The 13,279-nt window shown below is 43.7% G+C and overlaps 1 protein-coding gene across 2 annotated transcripts in view; it reads left to right on the forward strand.

The window, feature by feature from the left end:
* The window catches only part of DEPTOR (DEP domain containing MTOR interacting protein), a 130,405-nt gene that overhangs the window by 58,860 nt on the left and 58,266 nt on the right, over window positions 1-13,279 (forward strand). For both annotated transcript variants that reach the window (XM_073893155.1, XM_025871046.2), the window contains exon 4: window positions 338-516. In XM_073893155.1, the coding sequence (XP_073749256.1) occupies window positions 338-516 (179 nt within the window). The remainder of the gene's footprint in view (window positions 1-337; window positions 517-13,279) is intronic.

Below are 13,279 nucleotides of genomic sequence, written 5' to 3' on the forward strand. Positions count from 1 at the left end.
TCTTTTCTCTTCTCTTCTTTTTTTAAGTAATCCCTACAGCCAATGTGGGGCTTGATCTTACAACCCTGAGATCAAGAGTTGTATGCTCTATCGACTTGAGCCAGCCAGGCACCCCACCAGTTGTTTTTTTTTTTTTCCTTAATTACCAGGAGAAAATGCATCTTGTTCACTCCTGAAGCAGGTCCTTCTGTTAGAAATTACATTTGTAACAGCACATGATGGCCACATCTGTCTAACAACTTTGCCGTGAGACTTCACAGGAACCTAGGATGTAGGATTTCAAAGGAGCTATTTTCCCTCTGTGTAGGTTTATTTTTCTTCCCTTCCTTCCTCCCAGGCTGATGAGCCCTGAAAACACACTGCTGCAACCCAGGGAGGAGGAAGGGGTCAAGTATGAGCGCACCTTCATGGCATCTGAATTCCTGGACTGGCTAGTCCAGGAAGGAGAGGCCACCACACGGAAGGAGGCAGAGCAGCTGTGCCACCGGCTTATGGAACACGGCATCATACAGCATGGTGAGTGTGTGGGGCAGCGTCTGCCGACGTAACAAGCAATCCTAAAGTCTGGTGGCTTACAACCACAAGCATTTATTTCTCACTCATGGGTCTGTAGGTCAGTTGTGCCTCTGCATGGGCTTGGGCTCGGCTTGGCCTGTCTCCAAACTGGGCTCAGGTTCAGCTGGGCTGGCCGTGCATTCTCATGCTGGGACCCAGGCTAAAGGAACATCTACTGTCTGGGATATAGTGTTTTCATAGATGAGGGCAGAAGCTAACGAGGGCAGGCAGATCCATATAGGGTCTCCAAAAACTTCTGTTCGGATGCGATTTAACATCCTTAACACCCATGTCCAGTTAGCTACAGCAAGTCACCTGGTCCAGTCCCGATGGGAAGTAGATGCTCCTCACAAAGTTGGTTGCAAGGGGATGATGAACATTTGCTGAACCATGGTGCAAGCTGCCACAATGAAGAGCTCATCCAATAGGCCTCATAAGAGTTTGACTTTCCTTTTAGGGCTGACTCATAATGATGATAGCATAAACTATTGGTTAAGAATGATATTAGTTATCTATTGCTGCATCAGGAATTACCCCAGACATTAAAGGTATAAAACAATAATAAATGTTTATTACCCCCCACAGTTTCTGTGGGTCAGGAAGTTGGGAGAGGCTTAGCTGGGTGGTTCTGGGGTAGGGTCTCTCGTGAGGTTGCAAAGATGTCAGTCGAGGGCTACTGTCATCGGAAGGCCTGACCGGCCACAGGACTGACCTCCACAATGGCTCACAATCTCACGAGTTGGTGCTGGAGGTTGGCAGAAAGCTTCAGTCCATTGCAGTCTGGACTTCTTCATAAGGCTGCTTGAGAATTCTTAGGACCTGGCAACCTGGCTTCTTGCGGAGGGAGAATCTAAGAGAATGTAAGACAGAAACTACAATATCTTCTAAGTGAGCCCTGGAAATCACACAACTGTCATTTCCTCAGTACTCCATGGGTGACCAGGTCAGCCCTATTCGGTGTGAGAGAGGACAATACAAGGGTGTGAATACCAGGAGGCAAGGATCACTGGAGCCATCCCAGAGGCTGGCTATCGCAAGAACATAGGCTCTGGAATCCCAACGCCACCAGTTATAGCTACTTGCCTTCTTTCATCTATAAAATGGGAATATCTACACAGGTGGTTGTAGGAATAGATGTGGTAGATATAAAGCACTCAGTTCAATGCCCTGATCTTAATAGGTGCTCAGTCAATTTATTAACATAGCTGCAAGATACATGTTCTGAACAGTGAGGACAGGGCTGAGAACCAGGTAAGCCTATCAGCCTAAAAGTCAATAGGAAAGGTAATACTTGAGTCATTCTTTTTTTTTTTTTTAATTTTTATTTATTTATTTGTCAGAGAGAGAGAGCGTGCACAAGCAGGGGAAGTGACAGGCAGAAAGAAAAGCAGGCTCCTTCCTGAGCAAGGAGCCTGGTGTGGGACTCGATCCCAGGACCCTGGGATCGTGAGCTGAGCCGAAGGCAGACGTTTAACCAACGGAGCCACCCAGGCATCCCTACTTGAGTCATTCTTGCTGTGAACTCCCGTACCTCTACTTCTGCACAGGCCTCGGATTTCTATCCCAAGGTTAGGAAGATAATAATAGAATTATAGAGATGAAAGGCACTTTCAGAATTATTTGGAGCAGTGTTTTACAGCTGCAGATTGCAACCCTTTAGTGGGCTGTGAAATCAATTTAGAGAGCCATTCCCAGCATGACTACTACCCAAAGTACGGTCTAGGGACTATACAGTGTCACCATGGGAGCATGATAGAAACACGGGAATCTCTGATCCTACCAAGTCCTGCTGAATCTAATCTACATTTTAGCATGACCCCCAAGTGGTTTGAAGGCACATTAAAGTTTGAGATGCACTGGACTGGAGGATTTAACTAGGATAGAAAATATCAGAGCATAGTTTACGTAGTAAGGTTAAGTATTGTTTTGTAAAACTTTGATTTCAGTAAGATAATTATATAAACATATGGACATATTCATGTGTGTATTGATTTGCCACATACCAATTGTTACTGTGTGCTGGGTCAAGTATTTTGAAACCCATTGACCCAGGGGCATTGATCAGAGAGGCACTCAAGCCACTCAGTATATTCCAGGGTGGTTTCTCCTATGTGACCTTGCCATGATTAAACTCACAACCGTTTATTGATGGCCTCATATGTCTGCTACTGTGCTAAGCTCACTGAGGGTGGGTAGCTGGGTAGAAAGTAGGGTGCCCATATGGTCTCTGGCCCTAGACATCTTAGAGTCTTGTTGGGACTCGAATGTGGAATAGAACCAATTAGCGAACAGAAAAAGTACTGTACATTTCATTTATTTATTTTACACCCCGTGGCAGGCACTGTTCTAATGATTTCATTAAATATTGACTTATTTAAACCTCTTAAACTCTTTTGAGGCAGATATGCTTTTTGTTATTATTGCTAAATTTATTTTATTGTGATAAGAACCTACCATGAGGTCAATCTTCTTAACAAACTTCTAAGTGCCCAATATAGTATTGTTGACTATAGGGCAGGTGTTCTTATTCTCATCGTTTTACAGAAAAGGAAACCAAGGCACCAGTAGGCTAAAGATTTTGTCTGAGGCCGCTCGGGTAATAACATCCAAATGGGTATTTGCTAATAAGTGTGAACTCAAGAGTTGGTAGGAGTGTGGGGCTTTCCACACTGAAAAATGGTGCATTTGGGTTAGAGTTAGTTCTGTTGTCTCTGCTATACACAGAAAACTTGGTGATACCAAGTGCCAGAGAAAACCAGCTTCTTAAACTACAGTTTACTGACTAATACTGTGACATCTGCAGAGCAAAGAGAGAGGGTGCCAGGAATTGTTTCCAAATGACTTCCCAGGAGCTAGTAATTATACTTCAACTACATTGTAATTTCATAATGCTATCACCATAAAACTCTGTAAAGTTGTAATGCAAAGGATAAAAGAAGGCATTACTGAGAGCAAATATTAACCCCAGAAGTTTGCTTTCTACAGTTTCAGGAGGATTGAATATTCTCTATATGTAGACGTCAGAGTATCTGAGGAAGTCCCAGTTTCCCAGTCCAGCAATTCATTGCTAGATTACAGGTTCTACGTTTAAGTTATGAAAACGTGGCCACCTCGTATGTGTATGTTAGAGCTAATGACAAATACAGTTAGTGTCTTAAGCAAAGCTCTGAATTCTCCAGCTAATAGTTAACTTCACAATTTAAATATTAAAGAAAGTCAGACATTAGGTTATCCAGAAAGTTTCTGGGTAAGTGTGGTTCCCTAGATTGAAACCAGTAGACATAAAAATCAGTCTTGCTATGAAATCCTAAACTAGCTTCATTTATAAATGGTGAATAATGTTCTGTAATCAAGACAGAACGTGGAGATGAATCATTAACTTAGAAGCCTATGTATGTATTGTGTGTGTGTGTCTGTGTGTATATACGCACACATGCGTGCATATATGTATATATTGGTACAAATGTATGTATGTTGACCACATATGCACATATTTATCCAGCTTTTTCATTTATTAAGGTTTGCTGTATACCAGGTACTGGGCTAAATACTTTATGGATTTTAATATATTGTATATTTAATGTGTATATGCTTCACATATATGAGATATAATCTTATTAAATTTTCACAGCAATTCTGTGACATTGGTATTATTATTATTATTATTATTATTATTACAGTTTTACAGTGAAGAATTCAGAAGTGTAGAGTCCTTAAGATCTTTTCCCAAGGGTGTATAGCTAACCAGTAAACTACCTCAGACAGACATTTTCCTTGGCGCAGGATGTATGTAACTGGGTGTGGCTGCCTGACACAGTGGAATGAACACTGTCTTGGGAGGGAGACAGACGGGAATTAGGTCCTAGTTCCTCCACCTGCTGAGTGACCATGTCAACGTCTCAATTCTTCCATTCCTTAGGTTTTGGGATTTATGAAATTAGAGTCACATTATACACCTTTGAGAGTTATTTACTCACTCTGTGGGGGAGAGCATATGACCTCCCACATGTACTAGAAGGACTCAACATAGAGTTGGACTCAGGGCTAAGATTTATTATGGTGAAAGGACACAGAGAAGGAGCCTCAGGGGGAAAAGATACCTCAGGTGTTGTCTGGAGAGATCCAGGCACAGGTTTCCTGAGTCCTCCCTCCCAGAGCCGCACAGATCTGGCTCCTTCGGCCAGCAGGGCCATGTGATAACGCATGTGTAGTGCTTCTGCTCGGGCGGAGCCCACTTGAGAGTCAAGTACAAGGTTTTTGTTGGGGGCTGCTTATGGAGGTGCGCTCTGCCTGCTTGGCCGGCCACAACTACCCGCATTCCAGACTCTCCGAAGGAAAGCACGTGTTCTCCATAAATCATAGTGTTTGTGCAAACAATCTAGGCAGGCTGCTATAGCAGTATGCAGTGCACCATGTGGGTAAAGTGGCCTTATCAGTCAGTAACTTGGGGAACCTTCCAAAAGCCAAGTTCCCGGACGTGAGCCATAGGCCAGGCTCCCCCAGTGAGCCCTTTATTATTATTATTATTTTTTTAAAGATTATTTATTTATTTATTTATTTGAGACAGAAAGAGAGCCAAGGAGTGGAGAGGGGCAGAGGGAGTGGGAGAAGCAGACTCTCTGCTGAGCAAGGAGTCCGATGCAGGGCTCGATCCCAGGACCCTGAGATCATGACCCAAGCTGAAGGCAGACTCATAACCGACTGAGCCCCCCAGGTGCCCCCCAGTGAGCCCTTCTGGATCAGGGCTGCCATGGTAACTCCTGCCCAGAGCTGCTGTGAGAATTCAATAATAGCAGTTGGCAAAGCTTTCCAAACAGCGCCTACTGCTTATGGCCCCCAGGTACCCGCTATTGTATGCAATCTGATCAACAGCAAATAACAGTTAAAATTTATAGAGCCCCTCCCATGTACCAGCCACTGTTCTAGTCACTCTACTCATTGACTCATTTATTCCTCTCCATAACTGTTAGGTATCATGATTATTCCCATCTTAAAGATGAGGTTAAGTAACTTGCTGAAGACAAGAGCTGGTAAATGGTGGATTCAAGATTCAAATCCCGGCAATCTGGCTCTTACCGCTGAAGACGACGGGACCCTAATTATAAGCTCCATAAGATTAGGAAAAAATTCCCCAGCTTTTATTGCATCAGCTCATACTGCCTGGCAGATGTAACCATAAAAATGGTTAGCTCATAACATATACGATTCCCTTTCCCCAGACAATGACCAGATACCTTGAGATTTTTGCGTAACCTTTGCAAATGCGCCGAACACATTTCTTTACTCACATCAAGTATCTCCCTCTACCGCTCTAGCTGCTACCCTGTATCTTTTCCTTACATGGAGGGAGATAGAAACCAGATAATCACGTGGGTAAATTGCTCACAGCTGCAGCAGCTGACCCTGGATAATCAGGCTAGTGCAGCTCTGTCTAGGCGTATAATTTCCTCTTTGAAAGATTTAGTCAGAGCACTTCAACAGTTTCAACACTTCATCAAGCCCTCTTTCTTTTTCTTTTGTTTTAAGCATATATTTATATAACATTTGCAATTCCCAAAGCGGTTTTATGTATATTATCTTTTTAATCCTCCCAGCTGCTCGGGGGGATAGTGGTGATTATCCCCTTCTCCAGTGCAAGACAGTAGCTGAGACATTCACTCTGACAGTCCTGAAGAGGGAATTGGAATCTGCCGCACAGGAAGCTAGATGCCAGATCGAGACAGGAATTAACCCCATCTTTCCAGTAATTAAGATCACTGACAGGGTTCAGCCTAAGCCTGGAATAGCCTGGCCAAAGAAAGAATGAGAGAGAGAAAGAGAGAGATGGGAGGAAGGAAAAAAGGAAGAAGAACAACCCTGATGATTGAGGCTGAAGGCAAGATCTCAACTTGCCCAAGACTGGGTGATACTGCAGAAAAGAAAGCATTCTGACAGTTGTTAAAACAGTAAGGAAGACTTGCCCTAAGACCTGTTGCAGTAGGGGATGGAGATGGGGCTCAACTCGGAGTACAACAAGGGCAAGTGGGGGTAGGGTGGGGGGGTCAGGGGATGGAAATGTATTAATAGGAGGCATCAAGGGTAGGGGAATTCCTGCTAAACCAATTTAAGAGAATTCTTTTGAAAGGTAGGCCAAGGACTTACACATCAAAGATGGAGGATGAGAAACTTGTCAAATATCAAGTGTGATTGGGTATCGAGGTGGGTGGAGGTTCTCACTCAGCTGACTTAGCAGGATTCTTTACAAGACTGGGCTGGCTGAGAAAGCCAAAGACAGGATGGGGGGTGGGGGGCAAAGTCAAGGCCTCATTGAAAAGAGGGTTCAGGGGAACCTGGCTATAAAGTCAGAACAAGGAGAGAGTCTTTGTCAATGGGAACCTACCCTTGCTGGCCTACCCTCCCTTCCTGTCCATCAAGACTCTTCTACTCGAGCGTCTGGGTGGCTCAGTCATTAAGCGTCTGCCTTCGGCTCAGGTCCTGATCCCAGGGTCCTGGGATCAAGTCCCACATCGGGCTCCCCGCTCAGCGAGAAACCTGCTTCTCCCTCTCCCACTCCCCCTGCTTGTGTTCCTGCTCTCGCTGTCTCTCTCTGTCAAATAAATAAAATCTCTAAAAAAAAAAAAAAGACTCTTCTACTCATGCTCTCTTTTGGCTTTTGGTAACTTCTTGCCTCCAACAAATGAAGATTTTTCTATTATAGATGGTACCCGGTCAGTATCTTCATCTTTCTTTACCCTTAACTAGAATGTAAATGCTTTGAGGGCAGATAATTTGTTTTCTCTCTCTGTATCCCCAGGGGCTTGGCATTTGTATATTAACTATTCAGTAAAAATGTGTTCAATGAATGGATGACAGTAATGACCACCTATTGAGGCTGTGCCATTTGCCGGGCACAGGGCTGAGTATTTATACCAGCTGCAGTTCTTTGATTATAAGCAGCCCCAGTCATCATTTGCTTTAAACATATGGCAGAGCTAGCCAACAGTTAAAGGAAACATCGAAAAACCAGATGCCTGAAGAAGAACTAGAATAGTTTCTTGGGGATCCAGGTGCCAGGAACTTGTGACGAAAGGGCCCTGCCTTCCAGCCACCTAAGCCAGGGAATCTGCTCAGTCTCAACTCTAGAGAGATTCTGATTGGCTGAACCTAGGTCCATGCCCACATCTTGACCCAAGATGGGCAGAACCCTTTGACTGACAGACTCACCAGGTAGGGGAGGGCCATTGTTCACAAAAAAAAAAAAAAAAGAAAGAAAGAAAAGAAAAGTTGAAAGTTCTGTTACCAAAGGGAAATGAGTTCTAAGGCAGGCAAAAGTGATAGGCTGTTCTTTACCACTGTTAGTTCATTTCATCCTTCTCCCCCAAATCAATGCACTTGTTATTGTTTTCCCTGTTGCTTTAGATGACAGTGTTGCAGCATTTGCAACGTGTATAATCATTCTTCACTCCTAAATGTTAAACTCTGAATAGGAAAAAAAAAATAATGCTTGGGGAGAATATTTTCTCAATCTGCTTCCAATAGTTATTTCAAGCATAATCTTTATCAACAGCCACAATCTAATAAAATTGTTTTGCTTTCTCAATTTGGAATTTTAGGGAATTATCCCACTGTGCCTTCTGATATGCTTTGACTCTGTTTTACTTTTTATTATAGCTGGATCCAAAGCAAGAAGAAACAATGTACACAGCCAGAATGTTGTTGCAGTGCAAACATAAGGGAGCAAGGTTGCTTGGTTAAGTCAAGGGCTAAGGCATTGGCACACTTTAAGTGTTGATTTTGGTTAAAGGAAAACAGGTGTGTAGCTACACCAAGCCTTAACTACTAGAAAGTATGAAGGGAATGAGAGATGCCTTATCGCATGTAATCTTCCATAAGAGTGCAGTGCATAAGGAACAGAGGGCTTTTGTCAACAGTGTTGTAACTGCAGATATTTCCATCTTTAGTTGGCATTAGTATAACTTGTCAGGTCCACAGACACTGATCTTGCTACAGACAGTGTTTGCTTTGAAGCCTGTGGTCCTACCAACTCTTGCCTCGCTCCTGATAGCTCGTTGTCCGGTATCCCGGCCCTACGTAGTCCTCAGTTTACCCAGGTGCAGCATTTTTTAATAGCATGAGGAGATCTTAAAGTACAACAACACAATCTCTGTGCAGTTGAAGTATATGGAAGTTATGCAGTCTTATATTAAGTACTACTCAACGAGGTGTTACATGGTAATTTAAGGACTTATCTGGGTTTCAGTGGTCATGTTTAGTGGGACCCGTAGGCCAGGGTCTCACGTTCATTAGAAAGACATATCAGGGTGGAATGGACAGTTCAGATTGCTGTTCATGATATGCCCCTCCCCTGTCCTACTGGTCAGGAAGCACTGTGGTGTAAAGTCCTGGCTACTGATGGACATGAGCTTGACCATAGCCCTCAAGGCAGAGTGGAAGGGGGTGAGACAAAAAGTTAAGAGGCTCTCCTTTAAAGAATGGAATACCTCCATTCTCTTTTCCATCACAGACCATTTTTCTAGCTCTGATTCTGTCAATCTTGAATAAGTTCCTTGTGTCAGTCCCTTGCAGCTGGGAGACTGGGATGTTTGCGCAAGGATTCATGTCTGGGACCCAGGTTTGCCTTGGGCAGTTTCAAGGATTATTCTCACAGCATTTCATCCTTGCTGCTGTCCTGCAGTCTCTCGTGGTTTTTCCTCTAGAAAGTCCCCAACTAGTCACTCCTGGCTCGAGATCCTTAGCCACTCACGTTCACATTAACTCAGTTTCTCTTTGCTGACACTCCCCTCTCAGACAGTATGTCCGGATTGTCTTTTTGTGTTTGGGCCTACAGCTCCTCCTCCAGCCCCCTCCTCCCCTCTTCTGCCAGGAATGGCTAAACAAGCTAAAGCATATTTGTACGAGGGAGTGTTTGCTAGGTGTAAAACTGACCATATGTCAACTCTGATCGGTGTGACTATGCAATGGTATTAAGTTAAAATTTAGGAAGGAATTGCACACACACACACACACACACACACACATCCAGATTATAATTGAAAAAATACGTGTTCATTAATGTTCATAACCAAATTTAATCTAATTTGGAGAGTAATGTTTTTGTAAAATTATTTCTGTAAATTATTTTAAAACTGACATAAAATTTTAAAGGTTCTAACATATTATCTAGCTTTTTTCTAAAAAGCTCCCTTTCACTTTCTTCTCTGTCCCAGTGATGACACTGGACCCAGTGAGGAGCCCACCCCCTCCCCTCTCTCCTTCTATCCAAGAAAGGCCTGCATATTGGAGTCTGTATTCTCTCCATTTTATTGTAGCCACTCCTTTGGCTCCTGCACAGGTTGCAGTCTGATTGGAAATTACCAAAGCCACCATGCCCAGGGAGAAGGAGTAGGTGTTGGTTTTTTCCCACTGGCTCGCTCCTGTCCCTCTAAAGTCTTCTTTGACAGTTGCTTTAGAGCATAATCTCAAGCAGGGATTCCTATCAAGGGGGAACATAATGTGCTTCCGCATCAAAATGAAGGAAATAGGTTGGGGGACGTAGTATGGGGGGGGGGCAGGAAAAGGGACTGCAGTGACAAGAACCCTCAATCACTCAGCTGTCAGAAGCTCGGGATAAGAGTTCTCTTCTATGACAGCTCTCAAAGTGCTACACGTAAAGGCAAGAACTCGTTTGGGGGTTAGCTGGTCTGTTCCTATGGTATATGAGCCTCTACTCTGGACTGATCCCATTTCCCATAGAAACATGATGTATGGATGTGAGCCACAAATGCAATCCATAGACGTCCTTTTAAAATTTCTGAGAGCCACAGTAAAAACAGTAGAAGCAGGTGAAGTTACTCTCAAAAATATATTTTAACTCACCATCTCCAAAATATCATTTCAAAATATAGTCAACGTGACAGATACCAATCAGCTATTTTATGTTCTTATTTTTCTTACTCAAACCTTTAAAATTCAGTGCAGGGGTGCCTGACTGGCTCAGCCGGTTAGGCATCCAACTCTTGATCTCAGCTAGGGTCTTGATCTCAGGGTCTTGAGTTCAAGCCCCGTGTTGGGCTCCATGCCCAGCGTGGAGCCTACTTAAAAAAAGATAATAACAATAAATAAAATAAAATTCAGGGCTCATCTCAATTAGGACTCTGCCACATTTTAAGTGCTTGGCAGCCCCATGTGTCCTGTGGCTCTCATTCTGGAGAGCCTAGCTCTAGATCTTTCTGAATCCAGCACAGGGTAGGGTGGTATCCTGGTGAGTGTGTGTGTCATTTTTCAGCCCCTCATCTCAGAGATCTTTGTCTGTGGCTAAATTCTGAACGTTTCTGTTGAAGAAGCGCCTTGTTATCTCTATTTTGCAGTGCTGGTTTGGACACCCCCATAGAGCTGGTTGCCAGCCACACAAGTTTCTGGAACAGTGACAGTAATTCTCTCTTCCCCAGCACACTGATTTCACAATCATGTTTTCTTTCTCCTCTGTTTTTTAAATATTCCCTTTGATTTTTAAATATTTCCACAAGTCAGAAATTGTTGAATGCCATCACTTAGGCTGGTTTTGATCTTGGCAGTTCCCTCTTGGCTCAGGAAGGGCTTATCCAGTATATACCTCAAAGTTCAGGAGCACCTTCTTAAACTTCTACTCTTCATTGTGGCCTCCTTTGGATTTTTGCTGGTAGCAGGACAATATTATTAATGGTGCGTTGGCATTATTGTGAGCTAACTTTCAGAGATCTGTGGGTTCCCATTTGTTTATTAATTTCACTTGCGTCAGATAAAAGATGAGGTGGTTGTAATTTCTCTTCCGCAGATGTAAAAACTGAGGCCCGAGGACTGCCCATAAGCAGTTCCATCCCAGGGGAATCAGAGCCGAGTGGCTGGAAGGCATTATCTTCTGCCTGCATGACTTTATGTCTAATCCTTCTTGGCTTCGAGTCAAGCAGTTTGTTACAAGGTGTGGGCTGCAAATAAACAGAAAGCATTTGTTTTTTAAGCTTTAGATTTCATGTCTCTAGATGTGCGTTTGGAACAATATCAGGATTGTGTTTTTGGTACAAAGAACAGAAAATGTAGTACTGATGGCTGGAACAGAGAGGTCCCTCTGCCTCCGGCAGGGACCTGTTTGCGGGGGGGGGGGGGGGGGGGGGGGGGGGGAAATCCTGGGCTGATAAGACGTAGATAAGGCCCCATCCATTTTTGCTCGGCTATTCCTAGAGTTCACCAGGCCTCGTGTCTGCACTGTGGGCGGGCAGAAGATGGAAAGGCAGAGAGGTGTCACCTAGCAAGACTTTGTTTTTTATTTAGGAGAGGTTGCCTCTTCCTGAGAGTTACACCTACATCACGTGGGTTAGAACTGTGTCACATGGTCACCCCTTGGTGGAAGGTGATCAGCTGATCGAATGCTTTTACCCAGGCAGACTGCTGCCCTGTCCAAATAAAAAAGGAGGAAGAAAGAGAGAGTGGGTTTTGGATAAGCAGCTACTATTGTCATCTGCAAGGACAGATGTCTTTATCATTAAGTAACTATGGAACCTTCTGGGCTTCCAAGAGATAGTTTCCTTTTTGTGTCCACACACGGAGTTCCTTGTAGCTCTAACTGAAATTTGAAATAGCTGGGGATACCAGTGTCAGTGTCTTAGTTTTGACCCACTGCACCATGGTTATCTTTTTTTTTTTTTAAGATTTTATTTTTTATTTATTTGACAGAGACATAGCGAGAGAGGGAACACAAGCAGGGGAAGGGGGAGAGGGAGAAGCAGGCTTCCCGCTGAGCAGAGAGCCCGATGCGGGGCTCGATCCCAGGACCCCGGGACCATGACCTGAGCCTAAGGCAGACACTTAAGGACTGAGCCACCCAGGTGCCCCTGCACCATGGTTATCTTAACATTATGGTGTGCGGGGGTAGATAGGAACTGCCTATACTATCTTTACTGCTTTTCTATAAATCTAAAATGATTTCAAATATAAAGCTTATTTTTTAAAAAGCAGGCAAGGTTTTCCTATATCTGTCTTCCTTTTTTGTTGTTGTTGTTTAGGAAAAGGTGAAAACAGATATAAATGATATAGAAAATAGATGAAGACCATTTTTTAAAAAAACTGCTAAATCTGACCACGGATTTCTTCTTTTTTTGAACATCCCCTTCTTCCTACTTTGAAAATACCATACTCCTCAGTCTCATAAGGAACACTTGATAAATTACTCGACAGTAATGGACCAGCAGGTTCTGTGGTAACCTTTCTGAAAAGAGTTAGAAAATGCCATCCAGGAATAAGGCTTTGGTGGGTGTTCACACCTCCTGTTTCTTGGGTAAGATTTTATTCTGGTACCTTCAGCATCCCACTGGATGCTTTTCTCTGTGTTGTTGGCCTTGCTGAATTGATCTGGGTTAGGCTGGATGCCTCCTTTTCTTCCAGTCTACCTAGAGTTGCTTCCAGATGCTTCCCCTACATAGGCAAAGTCTGCAGAGGCTTATACCTTGAAAAGGTATCTTTTGGGCACTGATAACCTGGGTCCTCAAGGAAACCCACACATGGCTAACATTAATGGAGCGCCCCTGGCCCAGAAACTGTAACAGGCCTTTTCCCTATGTCTTTCCATTATTTCTTCAACCCATTTTCCAGATAAATGCCACTAGAGCTCGGGGCAGTTAAGTAACTTAGTAAAGACTGGGCATCCAGCACTGGGCAAAACATGAGTATCAAAGATGAATCATCTCTGGAGACTCTGGCAGTATTTTCTCAG

The sequence above is a fragment of the Callorhinus ursinus genome, unplaced genomic scaffold, assembly GCF_003265705.2.
Source record: "Callorhinus ursinus isolate GAN/ISIS: 27379988/994484 unplaced genomic scaffold, GSC_fseal_2.0 scaffold5, whole genome shotgun sequence".
NCBI classification, from domain to species: Eukaryota; Metazoa; Chordata; class Mammalia; order Carnivora; family Otariidae; genus Callorhinus; species Callorhinus ursinus.